We start from the raw sequence: 27,079 nt of genomic DNA, 5'->3' as shown, positions 1-27,079 counted from the left end.
TATGTTTACCTCTTCCATCATTCCCCTGTTCATCTCACCATACTGTCCATCAGACTTATCTGTGAACTCAGTGTATTAATTCTCTGTATTCATTGGCACTACTGTACTGTACTTATTACTGTAGGCTTCAGGCTGCACTTATCAGCTTCAGCCTGAATCCTTTTACCTTTTTCCAAGTCGGCGTTCTTTGATTTGAATGCCGGTGTAAAATGTTATTTGAGAGGCCAAAGCACAGTCATACACAAACACACACACACACACACACATAGTGAAAAGTGGTGTATTTAATTTTGAAAGAGCAATATGGACAAGGTTATCTTTGCCAGGAGTAGTGTGTCCTTAGGATTCTGTATGGTGGTTTTTTCGACAGTTTGAGATTTATTGAAATAAGACTCATTTTCATACATTCAATTTGATGAAATAAATGAAAATATTTTGAATACAGGGGTGAAAATATTAAACCAATGTAGTCTTGTTTCCAGGCACTATACTACAACTTTTTGTCACAGTTTATTTGAAAATCTGTCAGTTCATTTCTCTCCTTCTGTGGTTATTACCAAATATTTTAACTGGTTGTTTCCGTTTTTACCCAAGGCCAACCTCAAACCGTAACATTCCTATCGAATACATGTACTGCATGTACACAGCACGTACGCAGGACCACAGCTAAACATTCACCTTCATTATCATTATGCCGACATATGCTGTAATTAAAAAAAAAACAAGTAACTCATCCAAATTTCTTCTGGTTAAAGTATTATCACAGGGGAAACGTCTTTGTGGTTCTTACATCTCTTGTAATCAGTCAGGTTACATTTTGAGTGACACAGCACTTAGATGTCAGATGTTTGTTAAAAACAAACAAAAAAAATTACAAAATGAGAAGCCAGGAGGTCACACAGATTACAAAACACATGAGCGGTGTTGGTATGTACAGTAAATGACACATGGAGTGTGTTGGTATCTGGGATTTGCCACAAGTAGTTATGACAAATACTACACCAAGGAAACAACCAATTACTACCGTCTTTCTTCAGACAAACATGTTGTGATTCTAGCATAGCAATCCATAATGTTAGGGTTATGCAATCTTGAAGGGGAATGATCTTGTTTATCTGTCTGCCTGATAAGATGAACCTTCACCAAGGAGACTAAAGGGACAAATAGGGTTTTAGTGTCAAAACAGTGTCACAAGGCACGATCACTCAGCATTACTTCACAAAATAAGTGCCTGAAAACAACAGTCACACCACAGTTTTATAATCACCAGTCATTGATGCATAGCCTATAACTTCTTGCATTATCTAGTGTTTCTTTTTAATTTTATTCATTATGCACTACTTTATTGAAACATTTCTTCAAAAAGCAGCATTCATGTAATTGTTTTCATAACCCCAAAGTCATAGATCAGTAATTTGGTCGCCCAAAAACAGGGTTGTTTTGATGTACGATCACTTTATGTTCCAAAGTCAATATTGACAACAGACCTTGTGGACCTGGATATACGTCAAGCTTGGGTCATCCACCGTTTACAGCAGCTTTGTCAAAAATATTTTATATCTGCAGTTTTCATGTCAATCATTAACCCCTCTGGAGGCCAGGTCGCCATATAAATACAGCCGGTTCGGAGAATTCACTTTAGAAGGAAAACTACAGACATACTGAGTAGGTTGAGAGTCCAAAAAGAAGAATTTTTATCTGAAGACTGGAGATGGACGGATTATACGAGAAGATGACGGTCATGGCGGCAGTGAGTCTGGCTGTCTTGGCCACGGTGAGGTCGTCCCCAGTGGTGGGACCGGAGCCTATCCGCTGTGCCCCTTGTACCCAGGAGAAACTGAACCATTGTCCTGCCATTCCAGCAGATTGCAAGCAGGTGCTGAGGGAGCCCGGCTGTGGCTGCTGCATGGCCTGCGCTCTGGAGAAAGGGGCATCCTGTGGGGTTCACACAGCCCACTGCAGTGAGGGTCTCCGCTGCACTCCCAGGCCCGGTGAGGCCAGGCCTCTACATGCTCTGACCAGAGGACAGGGGGTCTGCACTGAAGACCTAGGCCAAGGTGGTTTCAGTGTTTCATGGTTTTCTTTGTCACATATCTTCACTGTTGATATTTGTTACTTTTAAGATCTTAAAATGTTAAAATGTGACCTCAAAGAATTACATAAGCAACATTTAAGTCAAAAGTTTTTTCTTAAATGTTTATTTTACTTGTTCAGAGGAAGCTGATGGAGTCCCTGACCACGGCTCCCTGCACTACCTGTTGGGGCTCAACCACCCGTTGGACCACCAAGACACTGCTGAGGGCCAGGAGAGTATCAAGGCCAAAGTCAATGCCATCCGCAACAAGCTGGTACAACAGGTGAGGAAAAGCTGCAAGATGATGCAAAGTAATTTACCTTCCTTCCACAAGAGGGAGCAGTGAGAACTGAGAGAGAGATAACTGAGATTAATGTCATTTTACAGTGAATGTGTGGATGTCTTTCTCACTGTTTGTCTTTCTTTTTTTTTTTGCACAGGGTCCTTGTCACATTGAACTGCATGCAGCACTGGACATGATAGCCAGCTCCCAGCAGAAACTAGGAGAGAAGTTCACAACTTTCTACCTCCCCAACTGTGATAAGCACGGCTTCTACAAGGCCAAGCAGGTGAGATAACTTGAGGATCTCACAATAAAATTCACTCTGCCTGTTGAAAGGGATTCCTCTGAAGGTACTGATTGATTTATTCATGTGGTTCCCATCTCTGTTTCTCTTTCAGTGTGAGTCATCTCTGGTCGGACCGCCCGCTCGCTGCTGGTGTGTCTCTTCCTGGAATGGGAAGAAGATCCCAGGCTCGAGTGACCTCCTCGGTGACTCAGAGTGTCATCAAGAAGTCACTTACTGAAGGATGGACTCTGTTATCACTCATAAACACACTTGCCCACACACACACACACACACGGACACAAGGAAACACAAAAATACATATTGTGTTTCCTATATTTAACCTAACATCAGGTGAATGTGTAAATATACATGCAACAACCTGATGAATTTACTTAAAAAAAAACAAAAAAAAAACACAAGATGTAAAATATTATTTCCGAGGGGAACTTTCCTCTCATTTTATTTACATGTATGTATCAAGACTTATTTATTCAGTACTTGTATATTCTTACTAGCATTAACCATTTGTCATTTTTAGATTTTTTATATGTTTGCCTATTTTTTCAATTGTAAATAGGGCAACACTGTATACATTTGTATTTCTGACTAAATAACTCCATTGCTCAAAAACCACAGGTCCGCAGCTCTGCCAAGCCCATTTCAGAGTCTTCAGGATCAGTTTTTTTTTTTTTCCAATTCATTCAAACCTGGAGCTGTGCACGGCACGAAACAACACAGCCGCTCATTCATTCAACATGTTGACATTGTCTGAATGTATCTCCATTGGCGTTTCCTCAATGGGTATTGGGGGAAATACTTAAAGTGCCGCAAATATGTGCACGGTGGCCAAGCACAAACATATCAAGGCTCATCCAAGCCACCGTGAGGTTTGGGATGGGTTGTTCTGCATTTGTCTACCTCTACTAGTCTCTGCAGGTTCTACAGGTTTAGCAGAAGATTGCTGAGGGCTCTTCTCAGTTACACCTTTCTGACTTTTATTCGCCTAGAGGGTCATTGTGCTCTTTTTCGACCTATTCTAGCATCTATTCTATAGTATTTATTATGATTCACTCATGTGTTTATGCTTTTGTTGTTGAGGTCATGTGCAGTGGACCAAAACTGTTCATGAATGCTGTTTGCCAGGAACGCTGCTGCTATTCCATTACTGGTTTTGTTGAAACAATGTATATATTCTTCTAATTCTGTGGACGTGTATCTAATTAAAGTATTATTTCATCCTGATGGCCTCATGTGTAAATGTGTCAGTCTTTCCCGTACACACGAGAGGGTAAAATAGAGAGGAAAAAAAGGAAACTTAAACACCTGGATAATTTTATACTGCCTTTATTAAGTAAAAATAGACCTCTGAGATTTGCATTGTACATGCAAACAGCGTATTTACTTAAACAAGGTAAGTGATGAAAATTATCACTGGCAAGACAGAGATCAGAGATAACGGTTTGTGGCCTTTATCCCAAAGAATCCAGCTTATGCAAAATGACAATAAAAACATTAACAACCACAGTACTTATGAAAGGACATGTTCCTCTGTCTGTAGCTTAAAATCCAGCATAAAAAACTTGATATGCACTGTAGTGTTTGAGCTGCACAGTCCTGTCCAACTCCCTGAGGAGCAGGAAGCAACTGGAAAAAACAAAAAAAAAACAAAACATAATTCATAAGAGTAGAAATTCATTGTAAGGCAACCAGGAAGGCACTGCATGCTTACTCCGAAAGACGTATTTGAACATACATTTATCGTTGTCATGACCACACACAATGTCTTTATAACAAATCACAAGCATACAAATTATGATTATACATCACAAGCATGTACACGTGTGTAATGCCACGTAACTGTGCGTAAATGAAGAGTACTCTCATCGATGCTTGTGACAAGTACAAAATGTCTCTGTGTATAATAATCAAAATTTGGGCCTCTGAGAGAAATTCATTAAGTGTATCCTCTTCTCAGACGCCGTCCAGGTTGCGTTCAGACACAAACAGCTTATGAAGAATCCATCCCGTCGTAGAAAAGTACAGAATGTATCTAGCGACACAAGAGGATTTTTTCCTCCTGGTACTCTTCCTCTGTTCCCCCTGCACTGCCTCAGAAAAAGGTCCCACAGGCAACAGATAGAAATAGCAAACATCCATATATCGGCTGAGCCATCTCTTGACCTCTCTCCCAATATCCTCAGTGTCTCCATTTGTTTACAATTCTTCTTGCTCTCACTCCCACCCTCCCTCCCTCCGTCCTGCTCTGCTCCTATTGGCTCTCAGAGTTGTAGTACTGGGCGTCTCCTCGCTCCTTCCCATCAAAACCTGGCAAAGGCTGCCCGTATTTGTCCACACACCAACAGAAGCCTCGCTTTCTGCCTTTGGATGGACGGCACTGAAAGTGAGAGAAGGGACAAGGTGAAGGGAGGGAAGAAAAATGGCAGCTAAATGTGCAAATCCAGTTGAATATGCAGCATTATGGGTAACAAGCCACTTTAGTCAATGAAGTAGAACAGCAATAGTTAAGAGGCATTAATGGTCAGATTGTGCTGAGTCGACGCAGCCTTGGCTATCCAACACGCTGTGGTATTTTGAGCTGCTTTTATGGTCTACCTCCTGTTACACACACATATAGAGACCTTTAAGGTAAACAGAAACCTGGTAAAATATTTGCTTAGTCCCGTTTGTGAACAACTGAGAACCAAGATCTATTTTCAGAAGCTGGTGGCCAGTACGAATCATCTGTTGCTGATTATACCCCACAGCTCCAAATTATGGGTACTACAAATGACTTACAGAGTCTGTAGAGCTACCCAAGGGCTGTTATTTTACTGCCAATTTTACTAAAGGTCAACCTCCACTCTAGTAAAACATGCAGCCATTCATTTCAAGGGCTAAAGCAACTGTGCTGTTGCTCCACAGAGGAGTCAGAGCTGATCAGGATGGGAGACATCCTTATTTAGTTCAATATTTCAACTGGGTTTGACTGAGTCTGATCTTAACCGAAGTAAGACTCTCTTGCTATCAGACCATTGCTGCATAAGAAAGTAGAGGAGAGGAAGATCATTATATGTTCAATTTCAAAAACGTACATATATACCATATATATGATTTTGTCTGCATAATGTGTGGACAAAAGCATGTGTCGTAAAGGGTTTTCAATTTCAGTTGCAAATATGAAAGTATTGCAGGAAAAAAAACTAGTACAGTAATCAAAACTTAGGCTACTTAAAGCACAGCTTACTGAAAACGTGCAATTTCCAACATTTGTTCTGTACTGGGCAGTCTGTTCTCTACGGAGACATTTACTGCTATTAAGAGATTCTTTTGCTTCAAATCATGCAAACGTCCAAATTAAAGTGACCGACAAAGTGAAATGTCAGCCACTCCTTCAGCGCCTGAGGGCTCCACGCAGTGCACTCGCTCCATTCTACATAAACAAAGACAATGAGCCTGGCGTTGTGTGGCTGGTTATGAGATGATTGCAGGTCAAGGAGAACACTTCCATTAAGCAGGAGGGACTGCTATGTAATAAGAAAAGCTGCCTTGGTGATGCAGTGGCGCGGGAGCTCTAAGTGCCTCCATATGAATGCGTCAGAACCACTCATTTATTACAACCCGATCGTGGGTGAACCATGTGAGCGTGGGGATAGCTGCAGCTCTATTTCTGTGCCTGCTTCTCAAAAGTCCAGCAATTATGGGGCGAGCGCATCGGGTGCCGGTGGCCACCTTGACGTCTGTCTCCCTGGGAGGGTTCCCGTTAAACGGCCATCGTCCCAGCCGTCAACCCCACTGGGGTTTGGCCCCTGTGGTTCCTGTCTCCAGAGCCAGTGGCTAGGGTCTACCTCACTGGTGTGGTGGTGCAATGATGAGGCTCTAATAACTACCGATGAATACAGGAGGACAGCTACAAATCTGTAATTGGGCTGCAGGAGACCTAAAGTTTGAGTCACTATACTTCAGCTTTGAATCTTTATTAATGTAGCCTGTAAAAAAAGGAAATGCGTGCTTCCTTTTTACAGCTAAGTAACAAGATTTTATCATGATAATTAAATGATGTGTGGCCTCTCGTGAAATGTATCATCTTATTTATGAAGTATCAAGTGTCTTTGCTCTGAATGTGCTTCTTTACCTGCTTTTTCTTATAGAAGCCCTTCTTGTCACAGTTTGGTATGCGGAAACCTCTGGGGTTGAGAATGTCTGTAATCTTGAGGCTGCTGAGAATGCTCTCAATCTCTCTCCGACAGGGACCCTACACATGAGGGAACACATAAGCAGTTACTGCACTTTCTCCAATACTTCAACATCACTGGCTCAAACGTTAAGAAATCTGAACGCGGCTGATGCTTTTAAGCACGAGCTATTTCCTTTCGCAGAGTGATATTTGTCATGACTTCTCTGGGTTTGTGAATAAAGACGTTAACAAAGCTGACTCACGCTGCATCACACTGCTTCGCTGTAATGCCTAAACAATGGTGGCAGCAATATGAAAGAGGTGACGGATGAGAAATGAATTCATCTGACCGACTTGTAGAGGCTTAACAGTCTGCCAAAGCTGCTTAGAACTCTTACAATTTACACAAAAGATGGGGGATAAAGTGAATTCAAAGAGCTCAAAGAGGGAGCCAAAAGGCTTGTCCTCAAGTCCAAGTACTCCAGTCACTAATCAAAGCAGCCAGTCAAAGCCCATTACTAGTGTGTGCTCACTTCTCTGGCCAAAGAGAAGATCAAAATAGCAGCAGGGCTTCCCAACAGGCACTCACATAGGCCAATCCATCATTCGCTGGCTCTCAGTACACCCGGCACGCGGACGCCTTGTGGCCAAACAACCGCCTGACCCAGGTCAGCCGCAGGGCCATCGTACCCGCTCGCTGCCATGCCATTCTATTGCTCATGATGCCTGCCAACCGTCAGCACCGCTACCCAAAACATTTCATCACCCGCAGGGAGAGAAAAACACCAAACACAGAGGAAGAGGAGAAAAACATTCCTCCAGTATGCTCTGAAGACAGGAAAATATTGGTTGTGGTACTTACATACTCAGGCTCCTGTTTGGTCTCTAGAGAAAAGTTTTGTTGGTCTGTGATGAGTGGTCCCGGGAGCTCCTCCATTTTAAAGCTCTGGGTTCTTTTCTGCTGCTCTCTTCTTAGAACTTCAGACTTGGCAGAGGGGAAAAAGGGGTAAGGCGGAGGTCTCAGGGGTCCCATGGGTCTGTGGGTGCTGTACAATGTTTGAAGGCTTGAGCCAGTGGAATTCCGCTCCTCGTCCTGAGTCTCAATGTTCTCTGCTAAAGTTTGAGAGCAACATGTGTTTATTCAAAACAGTGCACTAAGATATAGGTACATAACCTTTCATTTCAAGTTTTTCTTTTCTCCCTGCTGATTCAAATGTACTGTGGGAAGTCAGTTTGACAGTTCATAATTGTGAGATAATATGCTGCACATTTTTCAATTTTGGCAGGAAATGAATAAAAATATATAAGAGGATCTCCAGGATTCACCCTAATCACCCTAACATGAGAATCTACACTTAGTCTTTGCCAAAGTATTCAGGGAGGTTTAGGTATTCTACACCTCTCTGATAATGGGTTGCACCTCTCATTTACACAATCAAGGTCTCAGTATGGTCTAAAAATCATTTTTATCCTCATGATCCAACCTTTCTTTCTGTGAAAAGATATTTTAATAGGCGAAGCTGGATTTTTGTCATCTATAAACTCCTAATCTCTTAACATTTACCACAAATAAACTGCCAAATCACTTTTAAAATTATGTAACTACTTTTTTTGTGATCAGCATCCTGTAGGTTTAGTGAGGGAAATAAACAAAACTTTGTATACATTTACTGCACATTTACATGCTTGTCTAACGCCTTTAAGCCGTTCTTAAACCTGTGATAACCTACTATCTAAAGTAAATAAAGATTAAAGGTGCACGCAAAAGAATTACCTGGTAGCTCATTGACTGGAGGTGTTGGTCTGGGGGTGAGTCGTTTATTAGTAGCGTTTGCACAAATCCCCCGTCCCTCCAGCAGAGCCTGCAGAGGTTTCGTCTCACCGGGCTGATGCTGACATGTCAGCCCGGAGCCACATCTCCCGGTGTACACGCCGCACGGCTGGCCGAAGCTCAGCGCGCAAGTCATGCAGCAGCCGCAGCCGGGTTCGCGGACTCTCTCGGCGCAGTCCTTGGGTAAAGGTTTGCACAAAAGCCGCGCTCCAACATCACATGGCTCGCATCTGATCACCGGTCCGACCGCACCTGACCTCCGGGTAAACGATGCCAGGACAAAAGTCATGCAAAGTGCGCGGAAACAGGAATCCATTGTGTCGTCTGAGAGCATATAGTGTCAAAAGTGAGGAAGCGCAACTGCGTCCTGCTGTGGTGACTTTTTTCACTGGGCAGCTTCTCTCTCTCATTCACATAAAGCCACCGGACAAAACATCTCAATATATAGACCCCAGTGACTGTAGTCACACCCCCGAATAGCTTGTGGTCTACTGATGAATTGCCTCGACTCCGTTATTTCTTTAAAACCATCAGAGTAATATGTTGGGGGGTTTTCAGACCAGTCAAACATTTAGTGTCCATTTAATAGAAATCTCGCCTTTTTCTTTTTTTTTTAAGCCTATAAATTAATGTACCTTTTTCTTGCCTTTATCTCCAGCTGAGAGATTTGTGTTGGCTCTTAATATTCTGAATGCATTTCATTAAATAACGCAGTTGTAAGGTCGTTCAACACACATTCAAGGAAATAATCATGCTGCTCAAGAGACAAATCCACAGAAATATTTTAATGTGAATCAAGTGCATCAGGTCCCTGTTTGTAAAGCCCACACACAGAAGTAGGTCCAAGCATCTGTCATGCGTGGAGCCATTCATAGGGGGCGCCAAATGTGTGTGTGTGTGTCTGTGTTTGTGTGTGTGTGTGTGTGTGTGCGCGCGCGCGTGTGTGTTTGTGTGTGTGCTCGTGTGTCAGGCATTTACAGCAATCTCCACACTGGTGCAGCTTAAATCAAAATTCTCAATGAGTCACTGTTACCTGCACTGAACTTAATAAGAGGCTTAAGAGGCGTAATTGCTATATTGGTGAGTGTATTCGTGCTTGTGTGTGCTCAGTGATTGTACAAGTTTTTCATGTACAACTGTTGGTGAGTGTATGAGTATATGTGTGTGTATATGTCCACTGATCCGCAGGCCAAGAAGCTGCACATGACCCTACATGACCTGTATATGGTTTAAGCGCATAAACTGTGACCAATCCATAGCTGACTGTAAGCTGATCATTTTAAGCTTTGATACAGTGTAAGCTACAGCAGGCAGTACTGTAACAAATGACATACTAAAGAATATATACAAAGCCAGAGGGGGAATGTATCTAAGTACACTTACTCACATGTTGTACTTAACTGCAATTTTGTCACAGCTACTTGTACACCTTCTTTACTTCAGTGTTTCCATTTTAATGCCACTTTATACTTCTATTCCACTACATTCCAGAGGCAAATATTGTACTATTTACTTAACTACATTTGACAGCTGTATTACTTTTGCAGATTGATATTTTGCATACAAAACATATGGTTATCTTGTCAAATATGATGCATTTTCTATAGATGAAACAACAGAATGTGAAATTGTTTACATTAGCTTCACCATGACTTTCTTGAATAATGAGAATGCTGCTTACACATAAAGGCATCAGTTATAATATTATCATGTATAACAATATAATGCTGATAGGCAGGTTATTTTTACTAGCCTCTCCATTTTTTAATCAAAACAAATTGAAACACTGCACAGATCTAAGTGTGCGGAAATCTCTTCTGTCAGTTTGGACTCATTGATGCTTCCAGCACCAAGATTTAGCCGGGTGGAGCATCATCCTGCAATAACAACATAATGCTGAAGGCTGTTTTTCTGCATAGTGAGCCCTTTTATGTTTGAGCTTTTTAGGTTCATTTTGTCAGTATTTAGTTATTCCTCATTACTCCTTTGCTAATAGTACTGCTTCACTTAAGTTAAGGATCTGAATACTTCTTCCACCACTGTACAACACATGCATCTATATACACTGTATATAATTTACTAATTACCTCCTTAACCTTTAGACATCCATATATCTTATTTCTTTATGCTTGTGTGCAGGTTATGTGATGTAAATATATTTTATTTATCTCATGTCTTGGCATTTTCAAGTCATTCTGTAGAACTCACAATTTTATTTTGCTTCACATCGTCTCATTGTCACATGAACTGTATATTTGCAGGGATGGACATCTTTGTTCTCAGTCGCAGGCTAGATGTTTGATGCAAGGCCGGGTTTTGCAAATGGGAAAAAGATGAGATTCTTTAGTAAACATGTTTCATGTGGGTGAGTTGAAAGTCCGGAAATAATTCAGCCACAAGATCTGCTGCTTTTATAATTCTAAACACTCAGTCTTGTTCATAACATGAAGGGAAACTACCAACCGGACATAATTCAAGGTGATCTGCCCATATGGTATTCAGTGTTTTTGAGTCATGCAAAAACCTCATGTACCTGCTCCTCACACACACAGTGAAGCACTGGTCTCTGAACTTGTTGTTAGGACGTGTGACATAGTTGGGCCTGTTCTGCTCATTTGTCAGTGCTACAAACAGACCTTAAAATAAGGACACATACCACACATGTAAGTGAGAAAATTCCTGAGTAATTACATCTGTAGCGTTTTTAGGTCCACTATTAATTGGTTACAGATGAGAGAGGACAAAATGTCCAAAATACCTCAAAAGAATAACAGCAGGAGAGGCGAGGTGTCCAGTTCCTCTTTGCTTTTGAAATGTCTTGGAAGCCAGTGTCAAATCAGTTGCCAACAAGCCCTGGCGTACTGCCGCCTGTTAACAGACAGGTCTACAGCAGAGCAGTGCTCAGTGGAATGCCAAACATTTGTTTCATATGCAGAAAAAAAAAGCCTGCTGATTTTTCTCCCTCTCCTCCACTCAGAGCTCCTTGGAAGGGGGTCTCTCAGCCACCTGTGCATATTCAGCATAGCAGAAGCGAGCGTCGGGCACAGGGAGTAATGTACTGAAGGAATGTCGTCCCGCAGAGCAGCCACTCAATAAAGAGGGAGTGTGAAGAATGTGCTTTTGCACACACAGGATATTACTGTACATGTGTTTAACATAACCTGCTGTCAAAGGCTACGCCGGCCAACCACAACTGTTTGTCAAATCCTAATCCGGAGCAATTTTCCACTGTTTTAAGATGATGTGGACAAATCAGATACACCCGCTTGAAGCTCTTGTGGCTGCAGAGCGGCCTGCGTTGACCACAGCAGCCGGGCTGTAGCTTACTGCACTGAAGCTAAATATAAACTGGCTGTTGGATGACTGCCACTGGAATCACACATTTCATCACATACATTTTCACCTTTAGTCTTATTAAACTATTAAGTTGATGCCTTGAATAATTATTTTCCTAATGTCTGCTTAATAATGCTGTTATTATAATATTTCTGTCCCTGTATTTAATATTACAACACAGCTGTCAACTTCAGCCAATAAAGGGTCAGTTCACCCGAATCATGAAAAAATTGATACATTACAAACTCTTTGCATGGGACATTTGCAAGGAAAAGTGTGAAAATGTAGTTTGGGTGAACTACACCTATAACAAAATTTATGGTGATGTCTTTTAGGAATGAATAGTCTCGCTTGAGTTAATCAGGGGCGGATAGGAATAATATATTGTTCACATTACTGGCGGATGATTAGCATGCTGTATTATTAGTCATCTGAGGATAAGTAACTTAAATTCAACATACAGAGATTTATTCCTTTCATTAGGAAGTAAGTGTTGTGTATTACTTTGATTTATGTAATATGTAACAATGCTTCTTCCTGCACCCTTCTCAGCACTGGCTGTGAGTGTGATCTCATCCAAGTGCTCTGTAGAGATGGAGGGAATGGTGTTACTGTAGTGACGGGGGAAAGCACAAGAATCTGCAGCGAAGGCCAAAGCTCAAAGACTGAAAAGCACATAGTTTAATCAGCTGGAGGTCTGCAGAACATGTCTGGGTTAACCCAGGAGAAGGGTATGTATGCATGGGTGAGTACATAGCCCTCACTCTCTAACAATCAACTCTTTTCCCATTCTTATTTGGAATTTGGGATGGTGGTGGGGGTCTAATGTGTTTCTGCGTGTGGAGAGAGTGTGTGGGTGCTATATGTAGGTGTGTTGGAGTAAGAGAGGAGGGGTGGGACTGTTGGGGAATGAGGCTGCCGCAGATCCCATGACAAGTCTGGTATGGTCACTGTTTTTCTTTTTCCCCCCATATAGTCTCATGACCGTCTCTCGTATAATTGCCCCTGTCTGAGACGTTTTCGAGCAGACTCTCATCACAAATGAATTGGACACTAAGGTCTCTATTATGATTAATATGATCATCTTTTCCCTTTGATTCTGCTCTGACTGGCACTCATACAGAGTAACAACAATTATCCGATTATTAGATGTGGTTTGAATGGCGAACAAAATAAAGAGCCAAAAGTGCAAAGGTCACCTTTCATCTAATTCCAGGGTCGGTTAATTATTTTTTGGAGTGGTCTGTTCGAGGAGCTGTCATGGTCCCCATTTCTCGAGGCTTGGCCCCTGAGGCAGTCCAAGGCTGTAATTAGGCCTGAGCAAAGTGGAGGACGGAGAGAGAGGAGCTCTCAGCATTCAGTCTGACAGATTGCAGAGTGCTCGGAAGTGGGCTGAGAGTGGCGCCGCTCACTTTGGGCCCCCGAATCCCCCCCAGACAGCATCACTTCCTATGTCTGTATTTGTTTGTCTCATATAGACGCATCAGGGCTTTTTAACATGTTTTTACACATGTATGTACATTTCCTCAGATGTGCTCTGTCACTGAGTCATGTTATTAACAGAATAATATAGTGTAGAAACAGTTTCCAATTACGTGCAAAGTAATTTTTCATTTATGCTGTATTTAGTAGTCTTTTCCTTCAGTGTTTTTATCCACAACAATGGTGTCAATTGATTTAGATAAAAATGAAAAAGACAGCAATACAAGTCATTTATTCTTGCAAAGTCATGTACAGTGTCATACTACACCGGCACACCATTGCTCATCAAAGACAAAATTATAGCTGGTGGTGGAGGGAATATCCCTTACAGATGCAGACCCTATAATGCTCCATTTACTTTATAAGTGATGGTGGTCTGTGGCTGTAAGATGTGGTTTGATGCTGAAATGGAGAGAAAAGACAGAGAGTTATCACTGTTGGATCTTGAGCACTGAATAAAAAGTTTAAACTGTCACTGACAGGTTCACCCAGCTGTGGAAAGGTACTAATCTAATATATTTTCTACAGAGAGGAAGTATGTAGAGACAAATGGCTCTTTCTTCTTCTTCGTCTTCCAGGGGTACATGGAAACAATGAATAGTACAAACCTCTGTAAAAAAAAAGAAGAGGTGAAATCTGATTAACAAAGATGGAAAATCCCCTCCTTATCATTTCACTCTTGCATCTCTCTTTTTTTTTTTTTTACAATGAATGTCTTCCCTCAAATCAATTTTCTTAGCTCTGTTACCTTTACCACCACCTACAGACCACTGGGAAAAATTCCACTCTCTAATTTTTATGAGAGAAAAAAAAATCCAGACTCAAACCCAAACCCTCAAAAGACAAAAACGGAAGGGAGATTTGGTCTCCCCAACTTCCTGTGGTATTACTGGTCATTTGTACTGCATCCTGTCTCCAAATAGTTCAATCCTACTGCTCATGTGTCTTTGGGGCCAATAGAAGAGAACATTGTGTATCCTCACAGGTTACAAGACCTGATCCACTCCAACATCCAACAATCACAAAAGAAATTTGGCTGTATCATTAAAGAAGTAATCACTGTTCGGCTCTACAAAATTATTCCGAACCGGTGTCTTCAATCACCACATATTTCATAATAATATTCTCAGATTTCATGGGCAACCAAGTGGGGTTCAAAACAGATGCTTGAATTTTTCATTTTCGCCTGCTTGTTAATCTTTTTTGATTAATGCATGGACATTTGAGCTAACATTTATTTACTTTTTTGTGGCTTAACAAATTTGCAGCCCCATTCCTATGCAGTATAATTGCGTTTAAATCTCAATAAAACTAATTGATCACACACAAAAAAAGGTACCACTTACTTTACACCTCCACTCAAACCATGTAAACACAAATTCACTTCACAAAGGCAACGCTTGACCTTACTGCTTGTTGTTTCCAGTCCAGTGACCATGGCCTATTGAGAACCCTCCAAGGCTTCAGCTCGCTGACATCTGGGAGTAAAGAGAGAAAGCATCTTGTGAACTTCCAGTTAATGGGTCACCTTTACTTCCAGTGCAGTCAGTCTATGTTGGGCACAGAAATTTGCAGCTTCGACACTATGCATGAACTTTGATTCTGGAGAAAAATATTAGATTTACTCAACTGCTCATTCATGACTAATGATTGATCCATTAATGGTGTAGAGTGTCAACTTCACTCCATAACATCTCCTCATCTTGACCTGACCTGAACTATTACATGGCCTGATGAGAAAGCCCATATCTCACAGTGTCTTTTCAAGATTTCAGCGTCTGTTGAAAACCAAACAGGGGCCTCAAATTGTGCAGCCATCCCAGAATGCACTTTCTATTTTTTGCTCCCCAACCTTTGTTCTGCCTCAGAGGAAAGAGATGAGCCCTGCCCCTCTAATTAAGTGGCCGTAAAAATGCTGCCGAGCTGGGGTGCTCAGAGGAATGAGAATGAGCTCCGTCAGCCTGATAAACAGGGCCTTTCAACCTCCATATTGTCCACAAAATGAAACTTGATTGGCTAGAAGTGAACAATATAGATCTGTGAAGTGTATTAGAAAGCTGGCATTTATTGAGACAGACGTTCTGTATGTGAAAGGCTTAATCAGTGTCTGTTATGGGTCTCTGGTCAGGTCAGACATGTCAACACAATAGCATTATTATTAGAATTACAGAAGCTCACCAGCAATGGTCATGGTTAGATTAAGGGTTGGAAAATAGGTCTAATTCTGCTCTTAGGCAATTTCTTGTATGTTTTTCTTGTAAGGACTTCTCCTATGTCATTAATCGGCTTGATAATAGTATATATTAAGTCATATAAATCAAGTTTGATAGGGAATTATTGAGAGTTGGGGCCTACATAACTCTCATGTGCACACACTGTTATTACCTATGTGAAATATTGTCTCTCCTGACAGGTTCCTCTGTAGTCTAATAATGTTGCCTGGTTTTCTGGACTTTCCCCGGCTTCTTTTATTTCAAGGCCACTCCGCACTAAATAACAGAGGAAGACGGGCTCTGCAGCAGTCTGCAGTCGCCACACCTGGGCTTTCACTTCCTTCCTGCCCTCCCCGGGAATTCTTCACTTTCACCACCTGCAGAGGGACAGTAGTGAAGGAGGGGGGGAGGAGGAGGAGGGTCCCCATTACACCTTTCCTCCCTCTTTGGCTCTGCAATTTTATTCCCTCTTAGCACCATTAGAGCAAACCTGTCCAGGCTTGTGAGGAGGTAAAAACCTCTTTTACTGCACTTCACAAACGAGACAGTGGACATGTGCGTGTTGCATCTGTGCGTATGTACAGAGAGAGAAATAGACATCTGAGGCAAGAAGCCTTATTAAAAGATGTGCTGGTGGTCCACTTAAGTCCATTTAACGTGACTATTTCACCCCTGAGCAATGGCTAAGAAAGTTAATTTTCACTGGGGAAATAAGCCACGTCACTGAGCCACTCCACTTGACTCCACAATCTTGTACAGGGTTCAAAAGTTTTGTGTTGCTAGTGTCCTCTGCTGGCTGCAAATTGAACTGAAGCTGCTAATTTAGGTGTTTCCATCAGGGGTTTGTCATTACTGACCCTAGGGCAAGGTGTCATGATCTGCTTACTGTTTTCAAATCTTTGTATTGCAAGTTCAGCGACTACTACTGGAAGACAATGAAGCTTAAAAACCTGCCTGTGACTCATACTCGAGTTGTTGTGGCTGAGGATTAGACCAGCCAAAGTCTGATCCCCAACAGACCTGTGCATCATATTCAATGGATCCAAAAGACTGCATAAATGTTTCCTTTTGTTTATTTACAGAACACATCAAACAATGCAATGTCAATATACAAATAAACTGTTCACATGTAGCATGTTATAAACAGAGGTCCAGTATTGTATGCTATTAGTACTGTATGAGGTACAGGTTAAAGGTCATGAATATGATAACAACATAAAAAACGCATACATAATCAATGTAAGAATATTAACACAGCTTTATTGTGGTGGTAGGTCCCTCTATGGATAAAATGGCTGCCCAACACAAAAGGTAAGGAATGAATTTTTATGGTCATCATCTCATATACAATATCAACAAGCAATCGATAATACAGCTTTACCTTTGTCCCAGAGCAAGTTTATTTGTATATATCATTGACAGATGACTAATTGAGTGTGTCAAATCTGAAATGTTTTTGTGCAATTCCAACACTGAGCGCTTTTTTTTCTTCTAAGAAACTGTAAAAACACTAATGCAATTATAGCATTTGTTCTCTCAATATAGCAGCCTGTATTTTAAAAAAAAAAAAAAAAAAAAAAAAAAATCAAATAATGTACAAAATCATGGATACTGATATATTTCTGATACTGAAACACTGCAGTGCTGTTTGCGGTGAGTGGAACGCCACTACGAGTACTGATGTGTTTTTAACCAGCTCATGTCAAGTCAATATATATATATTAGGGTTTACTTATAATATTTTTCTATGGTTTCTCTCATTTCATCACACACGAACGCACACACACACACACACATTTTCATTAAAATGTTCCTTTAAAAGTGGTCATATTCACATACATCAAATAGAGGAAAATGATTTAACATGTTCAGAGAAGCCACATGCTGCACATGTATAGTAGGCTATGGTTTAAAAAAATAGACATTTTACATTGCATAGATAAAATAAGATGTATGTAATGTAGCTAGCTTTCCCAAAAATCCAAATTATACATATTTGCTGCAATGCTTTTGCACATTTGTAACTCCACAAGAAAATACTGCATGCTGGACAGATGCAGCAGCATAGAGGTGCTTCTATATCGGCTACAACTCTGTACAATGTTAATACCTTTATTGAAGTTTGTTTTGGTTTAATATAACAAAAAAGTTTTACATGCAACACGATAGGGTTTTCTTGACTTCTCCAGAAAAAAAATGCCATGCTTGTTAAAAAAACCAGCCATTGTGTTATGTATTTAAAATATGTTTTGAGAATGAATATTTCTAAATGTATAAGTCATGACAGTTGTATCTGTAGAAAAGGATTACACACATCTTAATTATTTTCTTGTTTTCTTAAATGGCTACTCTACAGTTGATTAAAAAAAATACACAATTACACAGAAGGATTTTTACATTTTTTTCTGTTAAAATATGTCATTAAATGTCCTGGTGCTGGTAAGCGATTATTTAGAATGCAACATCCAGTTAATATCCAGGATTAATATCCAGGTAATCGCCATCTTCAGTCTTTAAATTTCATAAAACGTCCTTAGTTACCATCCGGCCTTTCAGTGTTATATCTTGTTTCCAGTCTCTCCAGGAGATCAGCTCAGTTTGAAGCAGGCCTACTTACTCTTCTGCGAGCCAATCATCACCTTGGACACAAAGTTGACAATAGCACTCGCTGGCTGCTCGGGGTCGTGCTCGGCAAACAGGTGACATACATTGTCCATGGAAGTGCCCGTTTTCCTCGCCACAAAGCCGAAGATCCTGCAGAGGTGGAGCAAAGAACTTTTACATTACATTACATTACATTTCATTTAGCAGATGCTTTTATCAAAAGCGACGTACATATGAGACTGATACAACACAAGCAAGGATCCAGTCAGGAGACAACAACACGAGTAAGTGCCATAAAGCTTAAGTTTGGGCCCAATAGGACATAGATGCCAACAGGCAATGATTAGAGTGCATAGAGTGCATAGAAGTATGTTTTTTTGGGGTTTTTTTTTTGTTTTGTTTTTTTTTCACCCTACAGTTCATCGAGTGCAGAGGTGTTCGCAAAAGAGCTTGGTCTTAAGTCTTTTCTTAAAGATTGAGAGGGACTCTGCAGATCGAACAGAGTTTGGTAACTCGTTCCACCACCGGGGAACTACAGAGGAGAAGAGTCTAGCTAGTGACTTAGGGCCCTGTTGTGGTGGTGGTACCAGGCGCCTTTCGTTGGCAGAGCGTAATGGGCGGGAGGGAGTGTAGACCCGAATGAGGGAGTTCAGGTAGGCAGGAGCCATTTTAGTTGCTATTTTGTAAGCAAGTGTCAGGGTTTTGAATTTTTGAATTTGATGCGGGCAGCATTTGGGTTGGGTTGATTCGAGCTGGTTGCTGATGTTTTGTTGTATGAAAGGACTGGCTGGTATGACAAGGAGCTCGGTTTTAGAGAGGTTAAGCTGAAGGTGGCGTTCTTTCATCCATGCCAATATATCAGCAAGGCATGAAGAGATCCTAACGGAGACTGAATGATCTTCCGGTGGGAATGACAGGAAGAGCTGGGTATCATCAACATAGCAGTGGTATGAGAAACCATGGGAGTGGATGATTGCGCCAAGTGAGGTGGTGTATAATGAGAAAAGGAGGGGACCAAGCACTGACCCTTGAGGAACCCCTGTGGATAAGCTGTGCAGTTTGGACATTTCTCCATTCCAAGATACTCTATTATATCTCCCTGACAGGTAGGACATAAACCAGCGGAGGGTGGATCCTGAGATACCAAGCTCAGTGAGTGTGGATAGGAGGAGCTGGTGGTCAACTCTATCAAAGGCAGCTGACAGGTCCAGTAGCAAAAGGGCTGAGGACTGACCAGCAGCTCTAGCTGAGCGCAGTGATTCCATAACCGACAGTAGTGCAACTTACTGTTGGAGTACTGTCAACCACTTCAAACTGACCCAAAGTCCCTTTAAAAATAACTGGATTAATGCCGTTCTAGTTGTAGGTATGCAGAAAATAATAATAATTTACTTACTTTGCTGAAGGGCAGCCATCTTTTTTCCACCTGTGATCAGTGAAAAGAGGACAGTGTCATTGGTTTATTAGAGCTTGTTTAATACATTGAACCTTTCTGTCCACCTTCACATTCAAAATTAGCATTTTATTCTCATAGTAAGTTTTTCGATATTCCTTTGCCTCTATCATTTCCTGCCCTGGTTCTAATAATAATAATGATGTAAAGGACACATTTTGTCATACCCCGCATTCTTAATAATAACAGGTTGGTATAACAATAACCTTGACCAGCATTCCGAAAACCCTTAAATGACATGTTTTAACTTGAAATCAGCAATACTCACTTTCTATCTTGAGGGTCCAATGCACAAAATATGACTGTATTGACATTGTAATGCCTCCTGAAGAAGAGTCTAAAAAGAGACAAGGTGACAGTTATTGTAAGAATTGTGTCTTTGCAGGTATGTATGATGTTTGTGTGTGTGCGTGCGTTGCACTCACTTCCTCTGGTTGTCAGTGAGGGTGATACCCTGGGAGGACACCTTGAAGTGGACCACAGTAGACGTTGGTAGGGGGTTGGAGCTCAGAGTCATACTTGTGGCTTTCTGCACTGCCTGGACCCCCGTCAGGGACTCCATCTCCACAGAGCCCAGGTACCACACATTACAGGCTGTAGGAACATATAAAAGCAAATGACTGTCGAGCAATTGTATTCAGGGGCACACTGACAAGGTGTCACAGATCATAATAAGAAGACAAGGAAAAAAGTTATGAGTACATGCATCCATTTCCAAATGTCACAGAACTGTTTACATCCACTGATAGTGTCAGCGTTTGTGTACAGTCCCACTGTTGCTTTGTCACAGTGGCTATTCACAGAAAGTGATCTCAGATGCTTGATTACCTGCTCCCTGTTTTAGCAGCTCAGCAGCAGAGTTGGTGACTGATTGTGAGGTATTCTCCACAACATCTTCTAAAGGATCTATAAACAAGAAAAGCAAAAATGCCGGTGAGATTATTTATTCAAAACCACCACAGCTACATCAACAAATTAAATTATTAACTTGCCAGACAGAAAAATAGACAGACTGACAGATATGCAGTAGGTAGCTACGAAACCTAAATAATATTCATTTTCTACTTTGACCGTAACCTTCCCTGAGAAATTAAAACAGTACAACTGTGAGTGTGTGTGTGTGTGTGTGTGTGTGTGTGTGTGTGTGTGTGTGTGTGTGTGTGTGTGAGAGAGAGAGACAATGTTTACCTCTGTCTGGTATAATTAGTTTACAGGGCAGGGCCAAGGGTGTGATTGAATGTTGGCAGACCAGCGCAGTTAAGCTTCCTGTAAAACAACAGCATATACAATCAAAATTACAGAGATTTGATGCTTATTGACACATCAATTTCTTATTTTTAATAGTTTACTGCATGAATGCAGATTTTTAATCTTACAATAACTGTTTGCTTTAAAAGAAAAAGAAAACAATAGAAAAAAGAAAAACTGTCATATACATCATTTATATATTTGAAAAAAGAAAAAAGAGCACACAATGCAAAGGTAACACTAAATATAGAAAAACAAGAATTAGAATAAGTAAACCATATAGTAAGCAATACAGCTGTATACAAGTAAATATGATCTGATTTGATTGATAATCCATGTAATCTTTTAGTATCAGCTTGAATAGTTTCTTGTAATATACTCATAAAAGCTTAAAATCATGCAACTTTAAGACTCTAAGCAGGAAAAAACCATATAATTCAGGTTAGAAATTTAAGTGCCAGGTGCAATGATCTGTCATGTTATGCTGCAGAACCAACCACCATCCAGTGGTACAATGCACCACAGACCAATAGAGGGCAGTATTGTGCGTAAAGTGCTGATCTTTGGTGTAATTTAACCAGGTGGCGTCACTGTTGTAAGCCAACTATGTACACAAAGGTTTTAATAAAGTGGGCACTCACCAAAATACGGCTCATTGGGGCAACCCTTCAACCGAACCCCTTTCTGTGTACACTCAATCAGGAAGTGGCGTACTAATTCATTGGATAGATCTCCTCCTGTTAGAAAAAAATAACAAATACAAGATATAGAAAGAGATATAAGATAGTTAATTCCTCACAATAGTCTGTGATCTATTTTAGCAAAACTGTCTTCTATTTGACACACAATGTTTGGTCTGACCTAAATAACAGCTTTGAGTGTTTGTTCAGTCAACATGTAATTTCCCAGCCTTGAAGAGTTACATAAAACATATTAAATTGCTACATTCAATCTCTCCAGAGATGAATGGGATTATGATTCAACAGAAGCGCCTCTGAGGGGGCAGGAGGAGTCTATGTGAGGAATGTCTTGACACAAAGGCTTGGAGAAAGGCCCACTCCTTAAGGTGGGTTGGGTTTCACACTTATAAGAAGCCACAATGCCCTAAGCTCAGAATGTGGAGAAGGACCGTGTCATGATGTCACCACAGGTGCCATTGCACTGCAAAGGGAGGAAGGCAAACAAAAGGACAGGTGTGAGGAGCGATAAACGGGCTGAACACTGTGGTGGGCTGGTGCAGGAAAGAGCACACTTTGTGTCAGAAATATACTTCACAAATAGCACAACTTGTTTTTGACACACATTGTGAGGGATTTAATGTCCCTGGCCTTCTTTCTGCTAAAGAGAAAGTGATGTGTGAGTCTCTATTATCACTCAGTCAGCCTTTGTTTTCATGTTGAAACATGGCCAGAGAATGTTTGGCCAGCTTTCACTGGAGACTTTGTTTTCTCTCTAAAAAAATCCCTCCTTGTATTTCCTGAATATGCACAACAAACACACCACAGAGTAAATAACCCAAAATCCTGTTTTGACCCCAGTCCCTGGTCTATATCAGGCATCTACTGTATATCCCTGCCCTAAGTTATGTGGGGCAGGGAGCTTCCCAGGAGAAGGCCCTGGGATCAGAGCAGGCTTATGGACCCAGCACATCCTTTGTTTAGGGGTGAAACACTAGCTGTACATCTAAGACTATCAGGTAATAGGGGTCTGTTTGGCTTCATCATGAGGATGCCCAGGAGAGAAACACAGAGTGAGGAGCTCTCATACACAAACAGAGGGAGGAACTCTCAGGTTGCAATATGCAGGCGAGTATGATGGGCTGTAACTGTAGATGGCTTTGTGAGTGATTGTGTTATGTATGATTCCCAGCATGCCCCTGCTACTGGACCAATTCCTGACATGATAATTAAAGGAATAGTTCAACATTTTGGGAAATACACTTCTTTCTGTGAGTGAGATGAGAAGATCAATATCAATCTCAGGTCTGTACTTCAAGTATAGAGCTTGAAATGGGAGATTAACCTAGTTTACCATAAAGACTGAAAACTGGGGGAATATAAAAACATGTTTAAGGGGGAAGAAATTATGTGCTGATACAAATAAATCCAATTTAAATCACAACTGGTGCTTTTATATTAACGTTCATGTGAATGTTAAACAAACAAGATCCATTGTTTAAATAAGTCAGCCTTGAAGTCATTGTTAGGCTAGCTGCTTCCCCGAGTTTCCAGTCTTTATGCTAAGCTAAGCTAACCATGTCAGACATCAGCTGTATACTTGACACAGACAAGAGGAGATTTATATCAATCTTTTCATTTCATTCCTGGAAAGAAAGCAAGTAAGTTTGTTTCCCAAAATGTTGACCTCATGAAAAAATTAAAGACAAACAGATAAGAATATTCCTTGCATATGTGAAAGAAAACTGAATAGTAGGTTATCATTTGATGTATTTATTGTATATATCATACATGTTTCAGATAGTGTTTAAGTTCAGTTTAGTGTTAGTTTGTGTTTCACTTATGTTCTAAATTCCTCTGTGCTACGTCTATTCTAAACTTAGTTCTTTGCTGTGAAAAATGAGGCAGTTGTGTGTTTAACAGTTAGTTTATTCTGTTGTACTTTTACCTGAGCCAGTAATAAGATAAACTATAGTTATGTAGATGTTTGTGTGTAAATCTGATATGCTTTTAGAGGATAGTGTGGTTTGTCCTTAATTTAATATAGTAGTAATGTTATTTTGTGATGTTACTTGGTGCATGCTTATGTACTGTCATATATGGTTGTGAAGAAAGACTGTTTCTAGGTTAGTTGAACTTTTGACTTGTGTTTCTTTCTGAGGGTTGGTTGCTGACCTGTAAGGTTAGTAAACAGATGTTATAGATTCTGTACAAGTAGTATTTAAGGGACTGGTTAAATGCCAACTTTTCAGACAAAGAAAAGATAGCTAGGCGGTATGTATCTTTGTCTCCAAAACTATGATGCATTATACTTCTGATTGTGTTATTTGAATACATTATTTCATTACCTAACAATGCTCTCTTTGTGTGTTTATTGAGTGATCAGCAATTTCCCATTACACGTACAATAAGGTGATACTTTTAACCAAACAATCTTAATTTAAACCAATTAGGAATAACAAAACAATTTTAAACAAAAGTTCAAAATCTGTTCTTGGTGTTCATATCTATCATACCTTTCTTGGTCTGTTGGAGAACTGAGGGTGGGGGTGTAGCCACCTTCATTGCCAGCCCATAGGCCCCTCTGAAGGAATGGCTGTCCCGCACGATGAAGCAGCCAGGCTCCTTGTCCTTCAAGACTGAAATGGCTGAGTGAAAGAAGCATAATGATGGTGAGGTTGTTATATAGTTTTCCACACAAAAAAAAACTTTTCTTTTCTTTAATTACTCTGGAACAAAATACAGAAACTGAGCCTACCTTGATCCCTTGAGATATCCGGCTTGTACCAAAATTTTGATGTGTCCTGCACAAATTTTACAGTAACCTGCTTGCTGGCCAGAACATCTGGAAAACACACAATAAATCAGCCAAAACAATGACAGTATTTATTTGTGTGTGCTTATCAAAACATGACACCTATGAGGCCATAAGCAGAATTAGTGGATCTTAGCTCACCTGGCAGAGGTGAGGCTGTGCCTGGCATCTGAGATGAGAGGTCAGGCAAGACGTTGGGGAAGGGAATACTCAGGGAGCTCCCACTGTGGGGACTTGAGAACCCACTGAGAGCTGGAGAGGCAGTTCCCAGCGAATGCTCCCCGTCCGATGCCCTCTTCTTCTCAGGCAGAAGTGGGGGCTGCATCTGGGGCGGCTGTGACTGATTCTGACTCCCATCCATGGAGTTGAGAAGATCCCTTTTCATGCCTCCGTTGCCAAGCAGAGAGGAGGCGGAGGTGGGACAGTCCATGCCGTAACCGAGACCCGAGTCGTCCTGCTCATCAAAGCTTTGAGCAGGACTGCGGCTGAGAGCGTAGTGAGCCATGCGGCTTCGCTGGCTGCTTCGAGGTGAGCTGTGGGCATTGGGGGCGGGGTGGATGTGGGGGTGGTGCAGTGGAGGTGAGTGGTGACCATAGTCTAGTGACATGGAGTGCGGCGGTGCTTGTCTGGCAGAGGGGTAGCTGCTCAGAGACGAGTGGCAGCTCAGGACGGGATGCTCTGGCCAAGACTGGTTTATTGATGAGCTTAAATTGAGAAAAGAAACACAAGATAGAGGATTGTAAGCACTCAGTAAATAAGCATTGTTTATGTATTTGATATTAACACTGAAATCAAAGACTCCTTATAATAAACAAAAATTGTCTGCTAGTACTGTCAATCCCACTGAGAATCAACACTCAAGTCTTAAATTTGTTTTGGACATTCTGCCCCCTAGCCGTCAAAGAAAATGCTTAACGCTGCTTCGAGGTTCTAGATTGGATAGATTTTTACCTTTCTGTCCGCTGAAGGTTCTCAACAATGGAGGCAGAGTGTGTAGCACTTAGCGTCCTGTGGCAGTTGATGGAGGAGTCAGGCAAACCATCAACTCCAACATGACTCATCATCTCTGAATATCCCCGGGGTTCTGTGCAAGAGCAAGAAGAGAAATTAGGGGATGTCACCTCTAGCACATTTATGAACATGTTAAGAGTCATGGTGGAGCTGTTTTTGTTTAAAATGTTTTATTACATGAAAATAAATACAAACACGACCTGCTGTAACAAGTAGGACTGTATGAAAAAAGAAAAAAGCCACATAATATGGAAAAATCCCCTTGGGAGAGAGAACTCTGGATTATTTCCAGTAAAAAACAATCAATACTTGAGTTGAAATGAAATGAAACTCCCACACCCTTGAACCCAGCCATCAATCTATATGAAACCACCATCACCAATTATCCCTGCCACAACCCACACAGTCAACAAATCTCTCTCTCTAGAAATTAAAAGCTCTCTGACATAATTAGCTAAAAGCTTTAGTTTTAATCAATCGTAACCTGGAACCTCTCACAGCCTCAAACCCAAGACCAACTCAGGCTTTACAGCTGGGTTTTTTTCAGCGTTACTTTTACAGGAACAAGAGGTGCATAGCTGAAAGAATTGCTGGTTTCTTCTTGTTCCTATTTCCCAACTGTGTACACAGAGACACTTTCATGGGGGAAGAAAAGTTTTTTTGTGTCATGCTTCCTGACCCACAGTAACCATGGAGATGTGGCAGGACTGAATGTAGTGATTCTTGCCTGGGTGTCTGAGGTAGTAAGAGGCACAGCAGGGGCACAGATCTGCTCCCAGGCCCAACAACATTAGACATACTGTAGATCACTATGGAAACAAGCTAATAAGGACTCAAAGCTGAATCAAAATGAAAGTAAAGGTTAAGTTTATGGTGAGATCTGTTTGTGAGTAGAGCCAGACATGTGCAATCTTGTGCTTTTCCAGTGAATCTCAGTGACGACACTGCAACACACACATCGGCCTGACAGATTTTGTAATTATTCTGAATAAGATGTATGAAAAATATTGAGTAAACAATAACTTCAAAGGATTTGGAAATTTACATCAAAGTCCTTAAATGCTGGGGGTACAAAGGGCTGTAAATGTACAACTCTTCCCATCTCTGAGAACAATCTCATACCCACGGTGTGTTCCACCTCAGATAAACCCCACAAAACAAAACAAAATGTCCACACACACACACACACACACACACACACACACACACACACACACACACACAATAACCTAAAATGGCTTGGTTTTAATCTAAAGAACAACTCTGTTATGTCTAAAAAAAACAAGTTCTCTCTTCAGGCCACGACCACGCAGACATTCTCCGAAAACCAAACATGAAGGGCAGAGAGTGGTTAGGAATCTCCCTGCTTTTGAATTTTTGAGACGTCTTTGTTTTCTGACCCTTTTTGAAAACCTCAAAAATTCCACGGACAACAATGTCACCATTATCAGGTAAGGCAAGGGGACCTGAAATAGCTCTGTTCTAATGTAATAGTGAATCTCAACATGCAGTCACAGAGCAGAAGTGAAAGTGTCTGTTTCTCACTCACTATCTTTAATTAGCTCAGGGGAAAAACACAAGTAAACAGAAGA

At 41.0% G+C, this 27,079-nt stretch overlaps 3 protein-coding genes across 4 annotated transcripts in view; 1 reads left to right on the top strand and 2 right to left on the bottom strand.

The window, feature by feature from the left end:
• The first annotated feature begins 1,711 nt into the window (after window positions 1-1,711).
• On the top strand, window positions 1,712-4,866 carry LOC121909065 (insulin-like growth factor-binding protein 1). Its single transcript, XM_042429441.1, has 4 exons — window positions 1,712-2,060; window positions 2,215-2,357; window positions 2,515-2,643; window positions 2,756-4,866. Exons 1-4 carry the CDS (start codon window positions 1,712-1,714, stop codon window positions 2,879-2,881), a joined length of 747 nt encoding a protein of 248 aa, XP_042285375.1. The 3' UTR covers window positions 2,882-4,866.
• A 34-nt stretch (window positions 4,867-4,900) lies between these two features.
• LOC121908872 (insulin-like growth factor-binding protein 3) lies at window positions 4,901-9,073 on the bottom strand. 2 transcript variants are annotated; one of them, XM_042429156.1, is made up of 4 exons: window positions 8,592-9,073; window positions 7,680-7,930; window positions 6,776-6,895; window positions 4,901-5,038 (listed from the first exon to the last, which is right to left on the bottom strand). In XM_042429156.1, exons 1-4 carry the CDS (start codon window positions 8,980-8,982, stop codon window positions 4,913-4,915), a joined length of 888 nt encoding a protein of 295 aa, XP_042285090.1. In that variant the 5' UTR covers window positions 8,983-9,073; the 3' UTR covers window positions 4,901-4,912. The 2 variants fall into 2 exon arrangements, with proteins under 2 accessions (XP_042285090.1, XP_042285091.1); XM_042429157.1 differs by lacking the exon at window positions 6,776-6,895.
• A 7,661-nt stretch (window positions 9,074-16,734) lies between these two features.
• LOC121908577 (tensin-3-like) overlaps window positions 16,735-27,079 on the bottom strand; it is a 33,710-nt gene continuing 23,365 nt past the window's right edge. Inside the window, exons 17-27 of the mRNA XM_042428707.1 lie at window positions 25,428-25,560; window positions 24,618-25,180; window positions 24,420-24,506; window positions 24,178-24,309; window positions 21,626-21,721; window positions 20,925-21,002; window positions 20,565-20,642; window positions 20,162-20,330; window positions 20,005-20,073; window positions 19,680-19,709; window positions 16,735-18,433 (exon numbers count right to left, since the gene is read on the bottom strand). Coding sequence (XP_042284641.1) covers window positions 18,289-18,433; window positions 19,680-19,709; window positions 20,005-20,073; window positions 20,162-20,330; window positions 20,565-20,642; window positions 20,925-21,002; window positions 21,626-21,721; window positions 24,178-24,309; window positions 24,420-24,506; window positions 24,618-25,180; window positions 25,428-25,560 — 1,580 coding nt within the window. The 3' untranslated portion in view covers window positions 16,735-18,288. The remainder of the gene's footprint in view (window positions 18,434-19,679; window positions 19,710-20,004; window positions 20,074-20,161; window positions 20,331-20,564; window positions 20,643-20,924; window positions 21,003-21,625; window positions 21,722-24,177; window positions 24,310-24,419; window positions 24,507-24,617; window positions 25,181-25,427; window positions 25,561-27,079) is intronic.

The sequence above is a fragment of the Thunnus maccoyii genome, chromosome 12, assembly GCF_910596095.1.
Source record: "Thunnus maccoyii chromosome 12, fThuMac1.1, whole genome shotgun sequence".
In the NCBI taxonomy this organism is placed as follows: domain Eukaryota; kingdom Metazoa; phylum Chordata; class Actinopteri; order Scombriformes; family Scombridae; genus Thunnus; species Thunnus maccoyii.
The sequence above is the reverse complement of the archived record's forward strand: the minus strand, read 5'-3'. Positions and strand labels throughout refer to the sequence as shown.

What these genes read in the sequence shown, in the direction of transcription:
- LOC121909065 (XM_042429441.1), top strand. Translation starts at nt 1,712, where the DNA reads ATGGACGGATTATACGAGAAGATGACGGTCATGGCGGCAGTGAGTCTG. An exon ending in TGAAGACCTAGGCCAAGGTG is followed by an intron (nt 2,061 to 2,214) that starts GTTTCAGTGTTT and finishes TTACTTGTTCAG; the next exon opens with AGGAAGCTGATGGAGTCCCT. An exon ending in GCAACAAGCTGGTACAACAG is followed by an intron (nt 2,358 to 2,514) that starts GTGAGGAAAAGC and finishes TTTTTTGCACAG; the next exon opens with GGTCCTTGTCACATTGAACT.
- LOC121908872 (XM_042429156.1), bottom strand. Translation starts at nt 8,982, where the DNA reads ATGCTCTCAGACGACACAATGGATTCCTGTTTCCGCGCACTTTGCATG. An exon ending in TCCAGTCAATGAGCTACCAG is followed by an intron (nt 7,931 to 8,591) that starts GTAATTCTTTTG and finishes CTCAAACTTTAG; the next exon opens with CAGAGAACATTGAGACTCAG. An exon ending in CCAAACAGGAGCCTGAGTAT is followed by an intron (nt 6,896 to 7,679) that starts GTAAGTACCACA and finishes CCTCATGTGTAG; the next exon opens with GGTCCCTGTCGGAGAGAGAT.